Source organism: Pogoniulus pusillus, chromosome 27 (genome assembly GCF_015220805.1).
Source record: "Pogoniulus pusillus isolate bPogPus1 chromosome 27, bPogPus1.pri, whole genome shotgun sequence".
NCBI classification, from domain to species: domain Eukaryota; kingdom Metazoa; phylum Chordata; class Aves; order Piciformes; family Lybiidae; genus Pogoniulus; species Pogoniulus pusillus.
The window spans coordinates 10,499,293-10,517,667 of NC_087290.1; the positions used below are offsets into that span (position 1 = coordinate 10,499,293).

The following is an 18,375-nucleotide window of genomic DNA, read 5'->3' on the forward strand; positions in this document are numbered from 1 at the left end:
CCCCCGAGGCCGCCCGCATCCCGTCGTGCCCTGCGGCCCGGAAGCGGTGCCCGCCATGGAGGAGGACGAGCCGGAGCTGGCGGCGGGGCTGGAGGCCGCCCTGGAGCTGGCCCCCGCCGTGCAGGCCGCTATCGAGCAGGTGCGCCGGGGCGGCCTGCCGCGGGACTGGGCCGGGCGGGGCGGGGCGGGGCAGGCTGGGCCCTAGGCTGGGGCAGGGCGCTCGCAGTGAGGGGCCGAGTGTGGGTGCGGCCCGGTGCCCGCTCACGGAGGAGTGCCCTGGGCTCTGCGGGTGCTTTCCGCTTCTGGGCCCCTGGAAGTGCCAGGCCGGCCGGCCTTGGGGGAGGGTACGGCCCAGTTGTCTGGTGTGGTGAGAGAAGCCCTCGATTCCTGGCGTGGGCGGTGTCCTGGGGCTGCACGGGTCCCCCGGGCCGCGGTGGTGCTGGGGGTTTGTCGCCTTCCTCGGCTGTGTGCATACCGGGCCTGTGGGTGTCCGCACCTGAGCTCATCTCACCTGATCGCCCCCCCCGTCGCTGACGAACGTGGGGTACTGAATGCTCTACTGCTGCTCTGGCTTCTGATGAAATCCTTGGTACTTGCTGTATAAAACGTCTTAACAGAGTCAGTCAGTCATCGATTCACTTGTAGTCAGGCTAATCTAAGCCTTTCCATGACTTTTGTGATCAATATGTTCCAGCTTATCTCCTCCTGAAAGCCTCTGTGGCACTTGGAGCCTGTCAGAAGCCCATGAGAACCTAGCATGAAGTCATGCATCTGTTGGAGTCGGTGACTGCTCTCACACCGACTCCAGCCAGCTTTTCGGGCTGAGAAACTCACTGTTGTAGCAGAAGTCTGTGGATGGCAACAGCAGCTTCTCACAAAGCATCACTCAGATGAGTTTTCATGCTTCCATGAGTGTTGAGGCTTGTGGATTACTTTTGGTAGCTCTCAAAGAACTAGAGTAGACCATGGTAGCTGGCACCACATCTTGTATGAGCCTGGCACCAGGAGGTGGGGAATATTTTTGCTCAGAAACCCCACCCTACATACTCTTATCCTTGCATGGGGTGGGCACACCTGGCAGTAGACCATTGGGTAATTTTTGTTAAAACTGAGTTTGCCCAGAAGAAGAATCCTTTGCACTTTATGCACTTGGAAGCCAGAGAAGCCTGGTGTGATTTCTGACACTACACAACCAAAGAAAGTTACCTGGTGACGTTTTCACCAAGAACAAAATGCCTCTCCAAGGTTAAACATCTTTCTTGGAGACAGTCTTGATTGGAGGTTTTGAGGATCAAAGAACCCCTTGTACCCCTGGCTGAATTATTTTAGCAAGTGATAAGGCTGTAAGCAGATACATCCAGGGTAAGGACTGCTGTTGAGAATGACTCTGGGCTGCTGCTTTCTATTGCTTCCACACTGGCAGCTCCCAGCCCAATAGTTTTGTTCCTCTGTGTGCTCTTTAATCAGCTCTGGGCAAAAACCTGCCAGGTTCTGGTTAAATGAGCAGCACTGACTCAGCTGACTTCTGCCTGAAACAGGGTAGGGAGCACACACAGACCGGTGGGGTTGTCACTTCTGGTTGATGGGTTGAGATGAAGGTCTAGGAGTATCCGCTTTACTTGGTAGAGCTGTGCACAGGGTTGACCTCTGCAGTTTGAGCTCCTGACCAGCCTTCTTCCAGCCCTCCCCTTGCTTCCCCTGCTCTTTGTGCTTGTGGAGATTTGGGATTAACTGAACCTGCAGGACTTGTGAGTGCAGAGCAGGACAGTCTGGCTGTGATGCTGCAACTGTGGGCTGATGTCAGAGCAGCTTCCTTACTTGGGTATGACTTCATGTATAGTTTCCTGCTTCTCCTTGGCCCCTGGAACAGCTTTGGCAAAGGCTGTTTCAGGGAGGAGTTGCTCTGATTTAAGCACTCTCACAAAATCACTTCTTTTATGCTGCAAACTGTGTGAAACAGGGTAAATGCTGCATGTGCCCATGTAGCACAGGTTTCTGTGAAGGCTTTCAGTGCCCAGAGAGTTGTGTGAAGGTAATGCTGTGGTATGAATGGGATGAACTACACCTTTGCTTGGTGGAATTTTGACCATGGAGTGCAGAGGAGGTGGCTGTATAGATATGGTACAAATGCATGAGCAAGAGAAGTGAACACAGCATATTTTGTCTGTGGGGACAGGCAGCAGAGCCTGTAAGCCACATTTGCATTGTTTGAGCTGCTTCTGAGGAGAGATGAGATCTGTTTGCACCACAGCTGCTCTTTTCCCTTTTCAGTGGGCAGGACTGATTCAGCAGATTCTGTTTCTCTCCCTCTTTTATCACATGGAAGTGGCGAACCCAAGTCTCCAGAGAACTTGTACAACCATTTCTGAATTCCTCAGGTGTCACATGGCTGTGAAAAGCAAATCCTCTGTCTCTCATCACAGGCAGTGCCTCAGCAGGGAGGTTCATTTCCAGCAACAGCGGAAGCATCAGCATGGTTTGGGATGCATCATTAGGTGTGTCTCAGGAATTCTTGCACGTGCTGAATTGTGCCAGGGCTGTGTGTGGAAGCATGAATGTGTATTACCTTTATTTACCCAGGCTGATAGCCATGGGAGTTTTAACAGGTCAGAGACCTCAGAGCTGCTTTGCTCCTGGGCAGTGGCCTGGCTGCTCTTTGTTGGAGCAGTGCCCTGAAACACAACTGAAAGTGAGTGCTGAAGTGATTGGATGTAGTAGAGACTGTGTAAAGCTGCAGAAATTACCAGCGATGTGGTGTTGATTGTTTATTTTCCTTCCTTCAGGTCTTCCCCAGCCAAGATCCACTGGACAGAGCAGATTTCAATGCTGTAGAGTATATCAATACTCTCTTTCCCACTGAGCAAGTAAGTTCTGCTCACAGCATTGCCCTTTCCATGCAATGGGTAACCTGAGAGTAAGTGACTGAGGGCCTGTTTAAACCTGTACTCGAGCCTTTTCTGTTACCAGTAGCACAGGTGGTAGGACTGAAAATAATCACTTAAATTCACATCTCCTGAGCTTCACTGCCATTGTGTGGTTTGTTTCCACCCAAAGTGCTTGCTGCAGTAGAAGTCCTGCTTTAATCTGTAGGAATAAATTAGTTTTCTATCTAGACATTTCCTCTGCAGTAAATTTCCTAGCTTGTGTTTTTTGCAGTGGTGAAACCTTAGGGGTTTCAGCCAACTAAGGCAGATGTTGCCTTTGAAATGTCACTGGAGAGCCATCCATAGTGGAAACCTGTTGTTTCTTTCAAGATTTGAAGAATGAGATTGTCATGGGTTCGTATGCTCACTTTGTCTTCCCTAAATCAGCCCTAGGGGCAGTTATGGACTAACCTATTGCAAAAAGGAGGTGTTCCTGCAGCCGAGATCATGTTTGAGGCAGCTAGAACATTCTCCATCCCCTGCAGGGCTTTCAGGTGTCTCTGGTTAGTTCGCTGGTGGTGCCGCACTGTTTTTTTATCTTTTGCCAGCAGCGCGGGGCTATTTCCCCTGCAATGCTCCCCTGCAGTACAGGTCCAGCAGCAGCCAGGCCCCCTCGGCCCGGTGTCCAGGCTCTGCAGGACGTTGTCTGCCTCGGGAAGAGGAGGGCTCTGTCTCTGTTGCCCACTGGAGGTCACTGTCACCACGGCGTTTCGGGAGCAGTTGTGCTAACAGGGGCTTAGGGCACTCTGCTTGTTCAGGTGTGGGTGGGGAGTTTCTGGACCTGCAGGGCTGAGTGGGTCCAGAGGATGCCACAGAAATGATCCAAGGGCTGAAAACCCTCTGCTGTGAGAGCAGGCTGACAGAGTTGAGGTTGTTCATTGTGGAGAAGGGAAAGCTCTGGGCAGACCCTCTTGTGGCCTTTCAGTACTTAAAGGGACTGATCAGAAAAGTGGGGACTGACTTTTTATCAGGGTCTGTTGTGACAGAACAAGGGGTGATGGTTTGAAACTAAAAGAGGGAGATTTAGACTAGAGACTGAAGGTGGTGAGACAATGGCCCAGGTTGCCCAGAGGTAGTGGACGCCCTGTCCGTGGAAGTGTTCCAGGTTAGGATGGATGGATGGGGCTCTGAGCAACCTGCTCTAGTTGCAGACATCCCTGCTGACTGCAGGGGGTTTGGACTGAATGACCTCGAAAGGTCTCTTCCATGCCAAACCATTCTGTGATTTTGCTGCTGTTCATTGCCTGAGCTGAGGAGCAGTTAAGCTGCCTTCTGTCTTGCTGTCTCCATCTACAAACCAGAATCATTGTTCTCTTTGGAAAGGGGCACACAGGAGTAGGTGTTGGGTGGCACAGGTGGTGTGTATCACACTAACAAGGTTCCCCATTTCACTTTGGTGTTTTTTTTCTCATGTTTTAGTCCTTGGCAAACATTGATGAAGTTGTGAACAAAATCAGACTGAAAATAAGGTAAGTGCCTCTCCATTTCATGAATGTCATATGGGGAGCACTCTGCTTCTCACTGAGGCTTCATAAATAATCTTTACACTGTTGCTGGTAGGAATTAATCTTCTTGAAAGAATGAATAAAGGTCAGTCTCAAGTCCAGTAATGAGACAGAGGCAAAAATTAATGCCTGTAATTATAATTCTTTTTTTACACCCTGCTCCATTTGGCTTGGTGTAGCTGATGGGTTGCAAAGCAAAGCTTTGTTAAAAACAATGAACTAAAAATCAACTCAATTTGAGTACAATCTGAAGGCTGGGAGAATAAACTACTCGGAAGATGTGGTTGCTGGATATGTATTCTGTTTGTGGGGGTCAAAATAGCAACTGTGAAACGTCTCATTTTCTGGTTTGTGTCCTTTTTATCATTGTTATTGGTGCTAAAAGTATGAAATAAATACAGATGTGCAGGCAATGTGTAAATTTTCTGTGCAGTCTGGCATCACCAGCCTGAAGTGATGGAGACAGCACTTTAATAGGTGGAAAGTGGAAATGAAAATGGCCTAGGGAAAATTGCCAATATTGCTTAAGGGAGAAGAAATGCAAGAGGCTCTGATTGAATTAGGAAATGGGTTTTATTTTTGCAGCAGGAGTTTTTAGATGATAGGTGGGATAGTGGTGTCCTGTGGAGAGTTGGGGGGGGCAGAAAAAAAATGGATTCAGTGTTGGTGGCACCAGCTTTGTGATGGTAAATCTGTTCTGTAGCCCCCCAGGTTCCCACAGCTGCTTGGGTCAGGCACACAGGGAAGGAGTTTGACATTGTCAATTCTTTTTCTGCAGGAGGTTGGATGACAACATTCGGACTGTAGTGAGAGGACAGACCAACGTGGGACAGGATGGCAGGCAGGTATGTGCATGGAACAGTGTCCAGTGCCAGGGCAAGGGGCAGTGAGTGCAAGGTGGAGCAGAGGAGGTTCCATGGCAGCAGAAGGGAAAACCTTTTCACTGTGAGGGTGACAGCCTTGGAGCAGGCTGCCAAGAGAGGTTGTGGAGTCTCCTCTGGAGACTTCCAAAACCTGTCTGGATGCATTCCCGTGTGACCTGCTCTTGGTGATCCTGCACTGGCAGGTGGGTTGGACTGGATGGTCTTTGGAGGTGTCTTCTAGCCCTTCTAACCTTCTGTGGTTCTGTGATCTCCTCTCCAGTAATGCCAGGGGCTCTTATCTTGTGATGCCAGACTGAGGACTGGCTCTGGCAGGCAGGAGGTGTTTCTGCTGTCTCTTGTTCTAATGGCTTTGGGAGCTGCTTGCTGAACAGCTGCTGGAGCCTGCTTTCTGATCACACTCCAATGGGAAGTGAATGAGAAATTGATCTGAAAATCCAAGGCCGAACCAGGAGGCTTGTGGTTGTGCCACTTTGAAGCTAATGATAAAATGAACAGGATTAAATAGGTGCAAGCACATTTGCTGCTGAGCAGAGATCAATAAAAGGCTGTTTGGGCTTTTAACTAGGCTGCTTGCTGAAGTATCCCATGTTACTGGTGACTAAGCCTGATGACTGCCTGCCACTTTATCTTGCATGTCTTACTCAGCTGTCAGGTTTTCACTTGCCTCTTGTTTGACAGATGTTTGCTCAGAGAACAGCCCTGGCTGCAGTAAACCCTGAGCTTGGTCCACGTGTTACCTGATTTTGTGGTGCCACCCAGTGCTGCTGGATTGCCTGTGTCTGTTCTGGCTTAGACCAGGAGCATTAATGCTGCTCTCCTCAGTGGCAGCACTGACTCATCTCTTTAATACCAGATTTGAGACTAGTTTGCTGGGATGGACTAAGTCATCCCCTCACCAGCGTGGCTGGCTCTGTTCTCCACTAATTGCTGCAGCAGCTGTTGATGTATGGTTCTAATCCTTACCTCTGCCACAGAGCCCATGGCCTGGAATGAATTATTTGACTTACATGTGCCTCTATATTGCTTTGGGAAGAATGGGAGCACTTACCTCTCCTAGCAGTACTAAAGCTTAGGTGGTTACCTGAGTACTGCTATTAAACTGGGGATGTGCTTGGGATGTGGCTTACCTGGGAGTGGTGCAGCCTGTAATCACTGTGCAGGGATGAGACAAGAAATGAAGTGGAGATGCAATTATAGAAATGGGAGAGGGAGTGGAAACCAGTGCAGTACTTGGAGAGTTTGGAGGTGGTTGAAAGGCTGGTGCTGGTTTACCCTTTTTTGAGCCCCTTTTGAGGTGATAAATTCAGAGAAGACAACGAAAAAAGTGTGATTAAGAAGAGCTGTGGGTGAGAATTGCTCACAGTGCCTCAGGACTTGCAGGTCCAAAGGCTGAATGTGGTGAGAGATGAACTAAAGCAGTGCCACAGTCAGCTGTGCTTGAAGGACAACAAAACTGTCTCTGTGCTGTGCAGATTCAGGGAGCTTTGCTTAGAGCTTTGCCTTATGTGTGTGCTTTCTCACTCTTTTTAATCCCTTTGAAGTTCTCCAAAGCATGTGCAGATGGACTTGGACAGTATCCTGCTCTGGAGAGGCATGTCTGCTTGTGCAGACCTTTGTATAGTTTGGCTGTAAAGGAACCAGTTAAACCCTTGTCCCAGTAAAAACCTTCTGACACACACGTGTATGTGGTGTGTCTTTGCAGGGCACCTTTCAAGTAGAAGGTGCATCCAGGCACAGATATTCCTGTATTTAGCTGAGGATTTTCCCATCTTGCCAAATTCTGCTGCTTTGCAAGGTAGAAGCAGGCTTCAAGGGGCATGAGCTAAGGCCAGAGTCTCCCAGAAGCACAGGGAGCTGTGCTTCCTTACTTTGAGATCCTGACAAATGCTGAAACCATTCAATTACTGAAAGTATTGGTGAGAAAAATGGTTGGACTCTGAAATGCTGCAACCTTTTTCTTTCTGCATTTGCATGCCAAGTGCACCATTTCTCACTTGCGTGCACATTTCACATGGCAGCACTTCACACGTTCACAAGACTTGGATGGTTTCAGAGCAGTAAAGGAACATCAGCATGCTGAGGTCTTGCATAGTAGCTGGTCAGAGTGGCATGCAGAGGAGGTCATCTTGCAGTGCTTGAGTTGCATTTCAGTTTGAGATTAAATTTTATGTTTGTCTCTCCAGAACCAAACAGAGGAAGTTTAGAAGAAACATTTGCTGCTCTTGCCACTCCCTCTGTTCCTTGCTCTGAGCAGTGTGCCCTGTGTGCAAGCTGGGGGAGTGAGGCAGCCTTTTGCACATAACCACCCTGTTGATAAACCCTGCTGTGGGAGTGAAAACTTTGCTTTTCAGCTTCAGCCACCTGTTCCTGTGCTGCAGGCTGCTTTGGTTTTAGCTGCTTGTTCTCAATGGAGTCAAGGACGCTTGTAAATGTTAAGCTTTTATAGAGCAAGAGGCCTGGCTTCTCCTGCTTGGAAAGGAAGGAGTTTATTTTCCAAAGCATGGTAAGAAGCTGTTTTGAAACAACTGAAAACAAGATGCCTTTAGGACACATCAGTGCTCTGCTAGGAAGGAGTCAGTGCTGCTGGAAGAGGTTTTTATTCTGATTTAGCTTTTCTGGTACTAGTTTGTTGTTTGGTCTCACATGAAAATTAAGTTATTTCTTCTACTGATCTATTCTTATTGAATTTGTAGGAAATTTCTATGCTGAAGACCAATATTTCCCTGCAAAATTTGGCTGAGGCATACACAGAGATAGATGGTTTCAGCCTGTGAACCCCTCCCTCAGGAGGCCCAGGGTGAAGACCATTATTGCATTTTGTCCTGGTAACCACAACTGCAAACTACTCTTGATGAATAAAGAAGCAGTTGGCAACCAGCTTTTGCAATAGCTTTGAAAGCAGACTTAAAACCAGCAACAGCCAGGAGTTGCATCTTCAGGTACCTTTTCCCATTTCTAGTGCTTTCTTCCCGTGTGAGAGGACAGGAGCCTGTAGTACAGCAGACTACCTTTTAGAATCATAGCACCCTAGAATGGTTTGGGTTGGAAGCATCTTAAAGGTCGCCTGGTTTCAACCCCCTGAGCACTTCCAGGGTTGGAGCCTCTACAACTTCTCTGGGCAAGCTGTTCCAGTGCCTCACCACCCTCATGGGGGAAGAATTTCCTCCTAATATCTAAATTCTTCCAGTCTGAATCCATTACCCCCTATCACTCCATGCCTCTGTAATAAGTCCCATTCCAACTCTCATGTAGGCCCTTCAAATGCTGAAGGCTGCTCTAAGGTCTCCCTGAAACCTTCTCTTCAAAATCACAGGATGTTAGGGGCTGGAAGGGACCTCCAGAGATCATCCAATCCAACCCCTGTGCCAGAGCAGGATCACCTAGAGCAGGTCACACAGGAATGCATCCAGGCAGGTTTAGAATATCTCCAGAGGAGACTTCTCAAACTCTCTGGACAGCCTGAAAGGCTCTAGGCTGAACAACTGCCTCTCTCTCAGCCTGTCTTCATAGGATTGATGATCCAGTCCTCTGATCACTTTGAAAAAGCCATTCCTGTGTTTTGACTTCCTTCCATCCCTTGACATGCCAAGAGAAATGCTGCAGTCTGTGGTGTCCTTGGGAAGGTGTACTGTAAATAAAACTGCCTGTGAACTGTGATGGTGGAGTGCTTGAATTTCAGTGGGGGTTCAGGGTCTTGTGGATTTATTGCAGGACTGGAACCAAAGTGTTCTACAGAAGTCTCTTTCCTTCAGTCAGCTTTCTCCTAACTGCAATCAGCCTTTGCCAGAGCTGCCTGCCTGTGGTGCTGGGGCTGGAGGAGCTGTGTTCGCCTGGAGGGTAAACAGTAGTTTTCATAAACATCCTTTCAGTCTCTGACTTCCTTCCAAAGGAAACACAAACCTCAGATGCAGTGGCAGCAGGAAGAAAAAATCCTTGTTTAGGTCAAAGCAAGCCAGGGGAGTTCCCTGCTAAGGGCCTGCTCTGGGCTGTTGGGGTGAGCTGTGCCCTGCCTGCCTGAGGCAGCACACAGCAGCGGCTCCCACCCCTGCAGCCCTCACAGGTGAGGGCAATTGGGCTGTGCAGAAACTGATTCAGGAAGCTCATCTTTGGCTTTTCGATCTCCTGTCAGCTTCAACTGTCAAATACAGGGTTAGGAACCTCGTGCAGACTGTTGGGCCAAGCAGTGCTCAGCTCCATGGGACCATCAGCTACCTAGGCTCTTTTTTCGGTGGTGTTGAAGAGCAGTGATGCCAGGCAGGTTCCTAGAGAACAAACGAAGGGTACTGAGCCTTTAACAGCTACCTTTGTACTTGGGGAAAGGGCCATTTAGCACCTGAGCCCAGCAAGGCAGCTTTCCATCTGGTGTGGAGGAGCGGGGTTTTACTGAGCCTTGTTGAGAGCTGCACCTTTGCAGCTGTCCAGGAGAGGGGAGCCCAGCGTTGGTTTTGAGACCAGTTCTACTGATCATTGATGGTGAGGGAGTGCTGCAAGCAGAGACCTGTCTGAATAGCGCTGGGTATTGTTCTCTCAGTTGCAACAACCTAAACCCCAGTCAGACCCAGTGGGGAGCATGCAGTATGTGGCTAGGGGAATGTGCTTTCCATGCTCCCTAAGGAAAAGGAGACCTTTAGGGATAGCACATTCAAAATCCTATTTGCAGATGCAGCTACTGTGCTCCCTGTGATGGAGGTTCCTGTCCCAGCTGTCTGGTGATGTGGCAGTGACACTACTTCCGTGCTCCACCGTGGTGCAGAGATGACTGAGAAGGGCATTGAGGGGAAAGCATGAGAAGGATGTAAAAGTAGCTTTTTATAGTTCTCCACTTTTAAACTGTTTCCCAAAGAGTCTCAATTGCACACCCACGTTCCTGTAAAGCAGTATTCAGGGGTCTGAAAAAGCAGGTTCTGAATCTAAAGTCAATCAAATAGAAGCAACCCCAGAAGAGTTATTGAAGCAGCTCTAAAGGCAGGAATGCTCCTTTCTCCTCCAAAGCACAACATTCCCAGTTCAAAGCATCTGCCTTTTTGAAATGCTGCCCTAGAATTTCCTCCAAATGCAGCAAGCCTTAAAATAGTCTGGCTGCCTTGGCTTCCCCTTCCTGGTGCGAGATTTCACTGCGCTCTGCAGACAATGCCGAGCTGCAGAAATGAGCTCACTCGTGGCCCTTTTCTGGGAGGAAACAACAGCCGTGGGTGGAACATTCCTCCGCAGGGCGGAACGAAATTTTCCTTGGGACTCCCAGACATGGGCTGTTTGGGATGCCTTGGGAGAGGCTGGGAACGCAGGAGCTGCCGTGCTTCACTTGGAACAATACAGTAGAGTTCAAGCTGTGCCTCCAGGTTCTGGGGAGCCGCCGCTAGTTGCTTTTTGTTCTGCCCTCTGTGAGGTTCTTCTCAGAGCTGCTGCTGGAGTCTGTGCTGACCTTGCTGAGAGCTGCAGCCCAGTTGTGACATGGTTTGCTCTCTGCCCTAGGCTGTGGTATCAAAAATTGCCATAGATTTTTCCAGCCAGTGCTGGACGTGCTCCGGATGATTTTGGTTGTCACTCTTCAGTTGTGTTTGTTGCTGAACCTTCTGCCTGGACTGGCCATAATTTTTTTGACAGTCACTGACATGCCTTTACTACTGGTTGTTTGGCTGGAGCTGCTTCACCTGTCAGGCTTTTGTCCTTGTGATACAGCGACCTCTATGTTTGCAGCCCAACTTAACCCTTGGCGGTATTCCTGCAGCCAGGATGTTGGTGCCTGGGGCAGTAAAAGGTGAGGCAGCTTCATGCAAAATATTTTTCTGGAGTAATGCAAGAATTTAGGAAGAATCCCAAGTTTTGTGGCTTTATAATCTGAATCTAAACCCAGTATTTGCCTCCTCCCTGGGGATGTTCAAAACCAGGTTGGATGAGGCCCTGAGCAGCTGAGTTTAGTTGAAGTGTCACTGCCCATGGCAGAGAGGTTCAAGTAGATGATCTCTGAGGTGCCTTCGAACCTAAGGATTCTGTGATTTATTGTCTCTGGTTCATCTTTATTTTCCTGCCCTATGCACACACATACATAAAGTAACTGAAACTGAGTGAGTAAAGGGTGACTTTTAAAGAGAAACTTGGTTTATTGCTACTGCATTAGAGTCTGGCTTAATTTGTGCTAGAACGAAGTGTTAATGAGAAGAGAAAAGGGATATTTTCTGGGCTGGGAAAAGCCTTGGAAAAGACTTTGATGATCTTAAAGGTCTTTTCCAAGTGAAATGATTCTGTGTTTCTCATGGCTGAAGGTGCTGGTTGATAACTTAGATTGCTTTGGCTGGCTCCTGCTTCTTGGCTGCATGAGAACAGCAATATATAGATTTTGTTTTATTTCATAACCACAGCAGTGCAAGAAAAGAGGTGGCAGCTGCTGAGGTTAAAGAATGCAAACATATCCTTGGTGCCCAGCCTGAACCCAGTACAGCAGCAGACAGCTCAATTAGCCATCCCATCCTTCAGTAAGCAGTGCTGTCCTTTCTGCTTCCCTGTGAAAAGAAACATCACTGCTCAGCAGCTGGGGCTGGGGCTGCCTGCCCTAGCCTGCGTGAGTGCTGCAGTGGCAGGCAGTGTTCAAGCCTGTGGAAGGAGGAGGAGGATGTGTCTGGTGGAGAAAAATGCCCACGGGTTATTGTGTTTGACAAGATCAGAGATGGAAGTATGTGAAATACCATTTTTGTTTTCTTTCTTTAAATAGAGATCAGGGAACTCTTTGCAGGATCAAATGAGGGAGGAGTAAAGGTGAAGATGGACAGTGAGTAGAGGGAGAATGAGACTGGTGCTGTGTATGGCACAGGAGAACAGAGGGGAGTGCGGTACTCCCATGCTGACGGGATCCTTCCAGCTACTCCAGTGTCTGTTCAGCTGGTGCTGTCCTGAGCTACAGGGCAACTGGTGGGTGGTGTCACTGGGGCCTTGTCCTCTCCTCAGCTCTGGCAGTGCTGAGTAACAGGCAGCTCCAGCTCACCAGACAGGGAGGAGATGCTGTGCAGTTTGCACAGACAGCTGTAAGAAGCAGCACTGTTGCTTCACTCCCTCTGCTTATCTCCACCTTCACGTGTGGAGGTGGCTTTGTGACTGCAGGTTGTGTTTCATGCTGAGTTAGGATAGTCTGTGCCTTCAGATCTCCTGCTGTGGGCACTTTCATTTCAGGAACTTGAGCATAGGAAGTTCCATCTAAACATGAGTAGAAACTTCTTTACTTTGAGGGTGGCAGAGCACTGGAGCAGGCTGCCCAGAGAGGTTATGGAGTCTGCTTCTCTGAAGACATTCAAAACTCATCTGTTTGTGTTCCTGTTTGACCTGCTTGAGGTGATCCTGCTCTGGCAGGGGGAGCGGACTAGATGATTTTCAGAGGTCCCTTCCAACCCCTCCTGTTCTGTGATGGTTCTGTTTAATTAAACATATTCCTCACTCCCAGACAGCAAACTGCATGCTTCCTCCTTGCCCACGGTGCCCAGGTTCAGCTGACATGGTGGGTGTTGATGTGTCTCTGCTGCTGGCACAGCTTTGCTGAGCCTTAAGAGCAGGCAAGGAAAATCAGCATCACCTCTTAATAACTAATGAAGACAGTCTATAAAATATCTGGGGCCTTTTTTGGGTCATAGTCCCTGATGTTGTAGGCATCATCTTTCAGTGCATTCTCTGCTGTGTGGCTGAGCTTGATCTCCTATTTTTTGCTGAACAGGCCATTACTCTGAAATATGAACAGCCCCAGTGCTCAGTGCATTTTGAGATGGTGAATGGATGAGGGCTAAATACTGTGTCTTAAGCTATGTCATTTTATATATTTAAAGAAAAAAAAATAAAAGCCATGCCACAGATTCTGTAGGACTGCAGCTGAGTGATTAAAGTCCTGTAATATTCTTTTGTAACCAGTGAATATTAAGCAGGAGTTGAGCTGCCAAAGTAAATCAGAAGTGAGTTTCATTTAGAGCCATTGCTCTAGTGAGTTATGACAGTTGGACAATGTCCTTCCTATCCAAGTCACAGTGAGCTTTTTCTCCCCTAGAAGATGTTTATTGAGAAGAGTTTCAGGTGAATGGCATGCCAAGAAGAAATAGTGCTGGTGATTATCCTCCTGGCTACTGGCCATGAAAACTGGCATCTGAAACTGCACTGAGAGGTCAAGCAGAACTTTTGCCATCTGCTGCAAAGCCAGGTTCAAGACAGAAGCAAGTCTGAGCTTGACCTTGCCTTGTGCTTCTGCGTGAAGAGGCAGTGGCTGCACCCTGTCCTGGAGCCTGAAGCTGGAGACTGATTGGTGCTTTGTGCTGGCAAAAGGTGACCTTGTTCTTGCTGGTGGCACTGAGGGCAGAGTAAGCTGTGAAGTGTGACTGGGCTGTTCCACAGCCAGTGCTGATGGGTTTTGATGCCAGCAAGGCCAGAAGCCCAGCCTGAAAACAGAAATCCTGAGAGCAGACAGGTGATTTTGTCTTACTATAGATCTCTTTTTTTAGACTTCTCTTTCTCTGTTTTTGTTGTCTTAGATTTTTGGTGTGTGGAAATGTTTACTGCAGCTGTGCTACCTGTGTGCTTACAGCACAGCATTTCCACTTAGAAATCCTTACTTGCAGGGTTCATGGTGTGATTGTCTACCTATGTTTTGCCTCTAAGGTCTCCACCTGAATGTGAGTTCGTTCAGCAAAATCTGATGCAGCTTGAATGGTTGCTAAACTTGACCCCAATGGAAGTTAAGCATGGCTCTGATGTTTGAGTATGACTGAAATGCTGCCTGCAGCCTGCAAGCTCATCAGCAGGCAAATCCCCTGGAATCCCTTGGTCACTCACAGACACCCTGGGAAGATGTAGTGCGCAGCACTCCCCAGCCAGCAAACCAGGCAGCTTGCTGCTGGAGCAGAGGGTGAGTGATGGAGCACAGTTATTCAGTGCCTGCAAGACAGGATGCGCCGTGGGCTAGGGAGGTGCAGTAAACAGCTGCCATCAGGTGTCAACAGAAATGCTGAGAAGGGCGAGACTCACAGCTCTGCGCTCCTGAAATAAAGAAGAGTGATAAGGGCAATTACAAGTGGCTTGCAGGAGGGAGGTTTTCCTGCATGATAACATTGTTTGAGTAGGGCTGGGCATTGGGGCAAGGCTGTGGCTGCTCACCTGCCAGTGTGGAACAATGTAATGAGGCTGTAGTAATAAAGTTGTAGTAACCTGCTGCGGAGCAGTGTGATGAAGCTGTAGTGACCCACCATAGGGCTGTGTGATGAAGCTGTAGTGACCCATTAGAGAGCTGTGTGATGAAGCTGTAGTGACCCACCATAGGGCTGTGTGATGAAGCTGTAGTGACCCACCATAGGGCTGTGTGATGAAGCTGTAGCGACCCACCATAGAGCTGTGTGATGAAGCTGTAGTGACCCACCATAGGGCTGTGTGATGAAGCTGTAGTGACCCATCATAGAGCTGTGTGATGAAGCTGTAGTGACCCACCATAGGGCTGTGTGATGAAGCTGTAGTGACCCACCATGACATCCAAGCATGGTGAAGCTAAAGGCTTTGCTAGAGTTGTGCAACTCACACAATTAAGTGGCCACATCACTCTGGTGCAGATTGGATGTAAAATTACTCACCAGAGCAAGACCACTCAAGCCATGGTCACTTACAGTACATTGCTACGTTTCTTCATGGTGCAGGCACCAGCGTACAGTGCTAGCAACGCGATGAGAAATGGCAGCTCAAAAGGGTGCAGTCTGGGAGTTAAAGTGCAAGGTTTCAAGCAGCACAACCTGGAAATGTCCTCTCGCTTCACCCCCTGTGACTGCTGGTGTTTGTGCAGCTATTCAGAATCTGGGGTCTGATTTCTAAGCATGATTTGGGGGGGTTAAGTGAAGGGACAATAGCAGCAATTTTCAGCTTGGTGTAGCCTTGGACGTAATTTGCTTTGATTTAAAGTACTCTGTGCAGCCTTAGTGGTTAGGATTGGAGCTGATGACACAAAGCTCTATTCTTTAGTGACAATTGTAGCAGTTATATAGTTTTTGGTGAACTCCCAGTGTGGAAATCTGCTAAAATGAAGCGCAAGGGTGTGGAGGCCTTCAGATGTGGCTGCTTGGGGAAATCAAGCTGGTGCTGCTGCGCTGCAGCATCATCCTGCCGTCACAAACAAGCCCTCTTGACTTCAGCTGCAGTGGTTTATCCCTAGCTGTAAAACTTAGAGAGTTTTCTCTCCAGTGACATTAGATGAAGAATCAAAATGTATTTCCACCCTTCCTCAGCTTGGAGGGATTCATTCACAGGAGTTTTAGCAGCAGAAATTGCTAGGCTGGTCACAGCGTGCAAGGGTTTCTTTGAACTCTCTGCAGCTGAGGCTCCTCGGAGCATTTGGGATGAGAACTTATTTTTAGTCATGGTCTAGGTTTTCATTGATCTGGGTTGTGAGTGTGGCAGCAAATGAAAGAAGCATTAACACTCTGTATTCGAGAGGGAGGACGCATCCAGGAGCATTAAATTCTCAGCATCCTGACCACAGCCCAAATTTGGGACATTAAAAACACATTTGGACGCTGTGAATTTGGCCGATGTGGCAAGTGTCTGTAAAACACTCAGCAGAGGGCAACTTTCTGATGGGAGTGGTAACATCCCATTGAAATATGGATTGACTAGCATCAAATAAAGCCAGCACATTTCTAGCACAACACCACTGAGCATATGGAAACCATTGAGGTATTTTAAATCATTCCTGGAGACAGAACAGTGTTAATTCGGTTAGTCCTCAAGCTCAGGGTTTCACAGGCAAGCAAACTTCCTCTGAGAATTTGCTTTTTCCTCAGTTTGATGACATTTTGTAGTCACACACTTGCCCTTCTTAATTCCTGTTTGCATATTTCTCTGTGCTTCACTACTTGCTTGCACAAGATTCCTGACGGAGTGAATAAAGAGGGATTTAGAAACCAACACACCCACTAATAGGTGTATTGTATAGCTTGATGTGAGTGATGTGACAGCTCTGTACTTAAACTAGGAGGGGAGGGAGGAGGCTGTGTCCATCTGCAGCAGCTGCAGGGATGTGGAGAGGTTGACTAATTCACTGACCTGTTTTTTTTTAACTTGAATATTGTTGGTAATGCTGCTTTCCTGTGTGTTAATGTCAATCTGGTACTGGAAGTGGCTGGAAGGTAACCTTTTAAAGGATGCATCACTTCCAAAATCTAATTAATTAGATGTCTTTTCTCTCACTTGAGTTATTTTCTTGCCTCCTTTTACTGTTTGAAATATCTTATGTGAAAAAGTGACACAAGTGATGATGTGCAGACTGACCTCAGAAGTTGCTTGGGATAATGCCAAGTAAAGCTTATTTTTAGGCAGCTTTTTCTTAGTGATTCATGGTTTACCTCTGCTCCCTATTGTTTTATGTTGGTGTGCTTGGACTCTTTTCCTGCTGCATCTCAAGGTGAAGAAGGTTGGACTGCTGTAGCTGATGCATGAACTGTGTTTCTCCCTTCTCCAGCTTTGGAGAGCTTGCTGCAAACCGCTGTAGCTCACTGTCTAGCTTACCTGGGGTCTGGCTGCTTGCTCCAGACTTGGGTCTTCCAGCTCCTGTGTGTGGTTTCTCACGTTTCATTTCAGATGCATTTCATCCCTGCTGTTAGCACAAGAGCAGAGGAGCTTCCACTGCTTCAGCCTGGCTGTGCAGCAGGGCTGGCTAAAAACACAGCCCGGTCTTAAACTGGAAGGTCCTCATCAAGAACTGTGATTTGGGTCCCTGCTTCTGCAGTTGTTGAGGCTGCAGCTTCCTCAGTGCTACCCTGCAGGGGCACCCTCCCATGGCACCCTCCTTCAGCTGGGTTGAGCTCCTGAGCTCGTCTTGGAGCAGCTCAGACATGCTACACCGGAGGAGGAAAGTGATACTCAGCCAAAGCCTGTCTTCTACTGAGCACTTTGCCTAGAGCCTCTTGCTGGTCCTGCCCTCTTTGCTAAATCTACTGCTGCTGGAGCAGCTGGGATACCCCAGGGACAGACACCACTGCCCGATGGCTCTGCCTCTCTCAGGCAGTCAAACCCTGTCTGTGCCGTACTTCTCAGCTGCTGCCTGGTGTCCAGGGACTGCAGAGGTTGCATAAAGTTTAATAAATAATGCTGATGGGTTAATTGTAGCTTGCAGGCTCAGTTGTTGATTAGAGTCATATGGTGTTTATCCAGTACATCGCAACCTTAATTTCAACATCCTTGTTTCATAGAACCACAACAGATGATGTATCCAAGGCTCTTGATTTATTCGTGGTCCTCTGCCCCTGCGGTGAACTGCTTTTGTAGGGAAAGGCAACACAATAGTTCCACTTGTGCAGGCTGTTTGGGGGTGTGTGCATTTACATGCTTCCCAGTTGCACTGGCAAGGGAAAGCCATACATTAGTAATGCAAGGTGAAGCCTGGAGTCAAGCCGCAGATGTCAGATGACTGCCGTAGGTTTGCTGTGTGCGCCACTTCTGCTGGAGTAAAAATGATTCCTGCTCTCTTGATACTCTTTTGGGCTTAGGATTTTTCATCCAAAGTAAACCACCTGTTAATGAAAGAATAACCAAAGCAATAAAGATAGTGCTTTGAAAACTGATGATTTTCTGTCTTAACAGGAGCAGAGTGTGAAGGGAACTGCTCTTACATAGCCTTTAAGGAGGCTGTGGTTTCCCCTCTGCTGTTCTACAGGTGAAAGAGTAATTGTTGGGTACGTAATGAACTTTGACAGCACACCTTGAATAATTAGACCTTCTGTCATGCCCTAGGTGCTGCTTTGTTATTCCCTCTTAATGAGCACTATTTATCAAACGCGAGGAGGTTTCTTAAGATGGATGTTTCTTTTTCCTTCCTTTTGCCCTTTGCTTTACAGTGGCCAGGAAGGGGAAGGTTTCTCTCCATTATGGGTTAGTTTTTCTTAGTTCTTTCTTCTACAGTATTTTACTTACAGATGGTGCAGTTGGACTGTTACAGCCAGAAAGGCTTCATTGCTTTCTTTAAAAAGAGCCATAAGAAGATTTTGTTGTGAGCTCTGTGCAAGAAGTGATGCTTGTAACTCAGGTCTGCTCTTCCCATTGAATCAGTCTGGCAAT

At 48.0% G+C, this 18,375-nt stretch overlaps 1 protein-coding gene across 1 annotated transcript in view; it reads left to right on the forward strand.

Annotated features, from left to right (window-relative positions):
* The first annotated feature begins 1 nt into the window (after position 1).
* VPS53 (VPS53 subunit of GARP complex) overlaps positions 2 to 18,375 on the forward strand; it is a 72,500-nt gene continuing 54,126 nt past the window's right edge. Inside the window, exons 1-4 of the mRNA XM_064165845.1 lie at positions 2 to 139; positions 2,784 to 2,864; positions 4,344 to 4,393; positions 5,208 to 5,274. Of these exons, the coding sequence (XP_064021915.1) occupies positions 56 to 139; positions 2,784 to 2,864; positions 4,344 to 4,393; positions 5,208 to 5,274 (282 nt within the window). The 5' untranslated portion in view covers positions 2 to 55. The remainder of the gene's footprint in view (positions 140 to 2,783; positions 2,865 to 4,343; positions 4,394 to 5,207; positions 5,275 to 18,375) is intronic.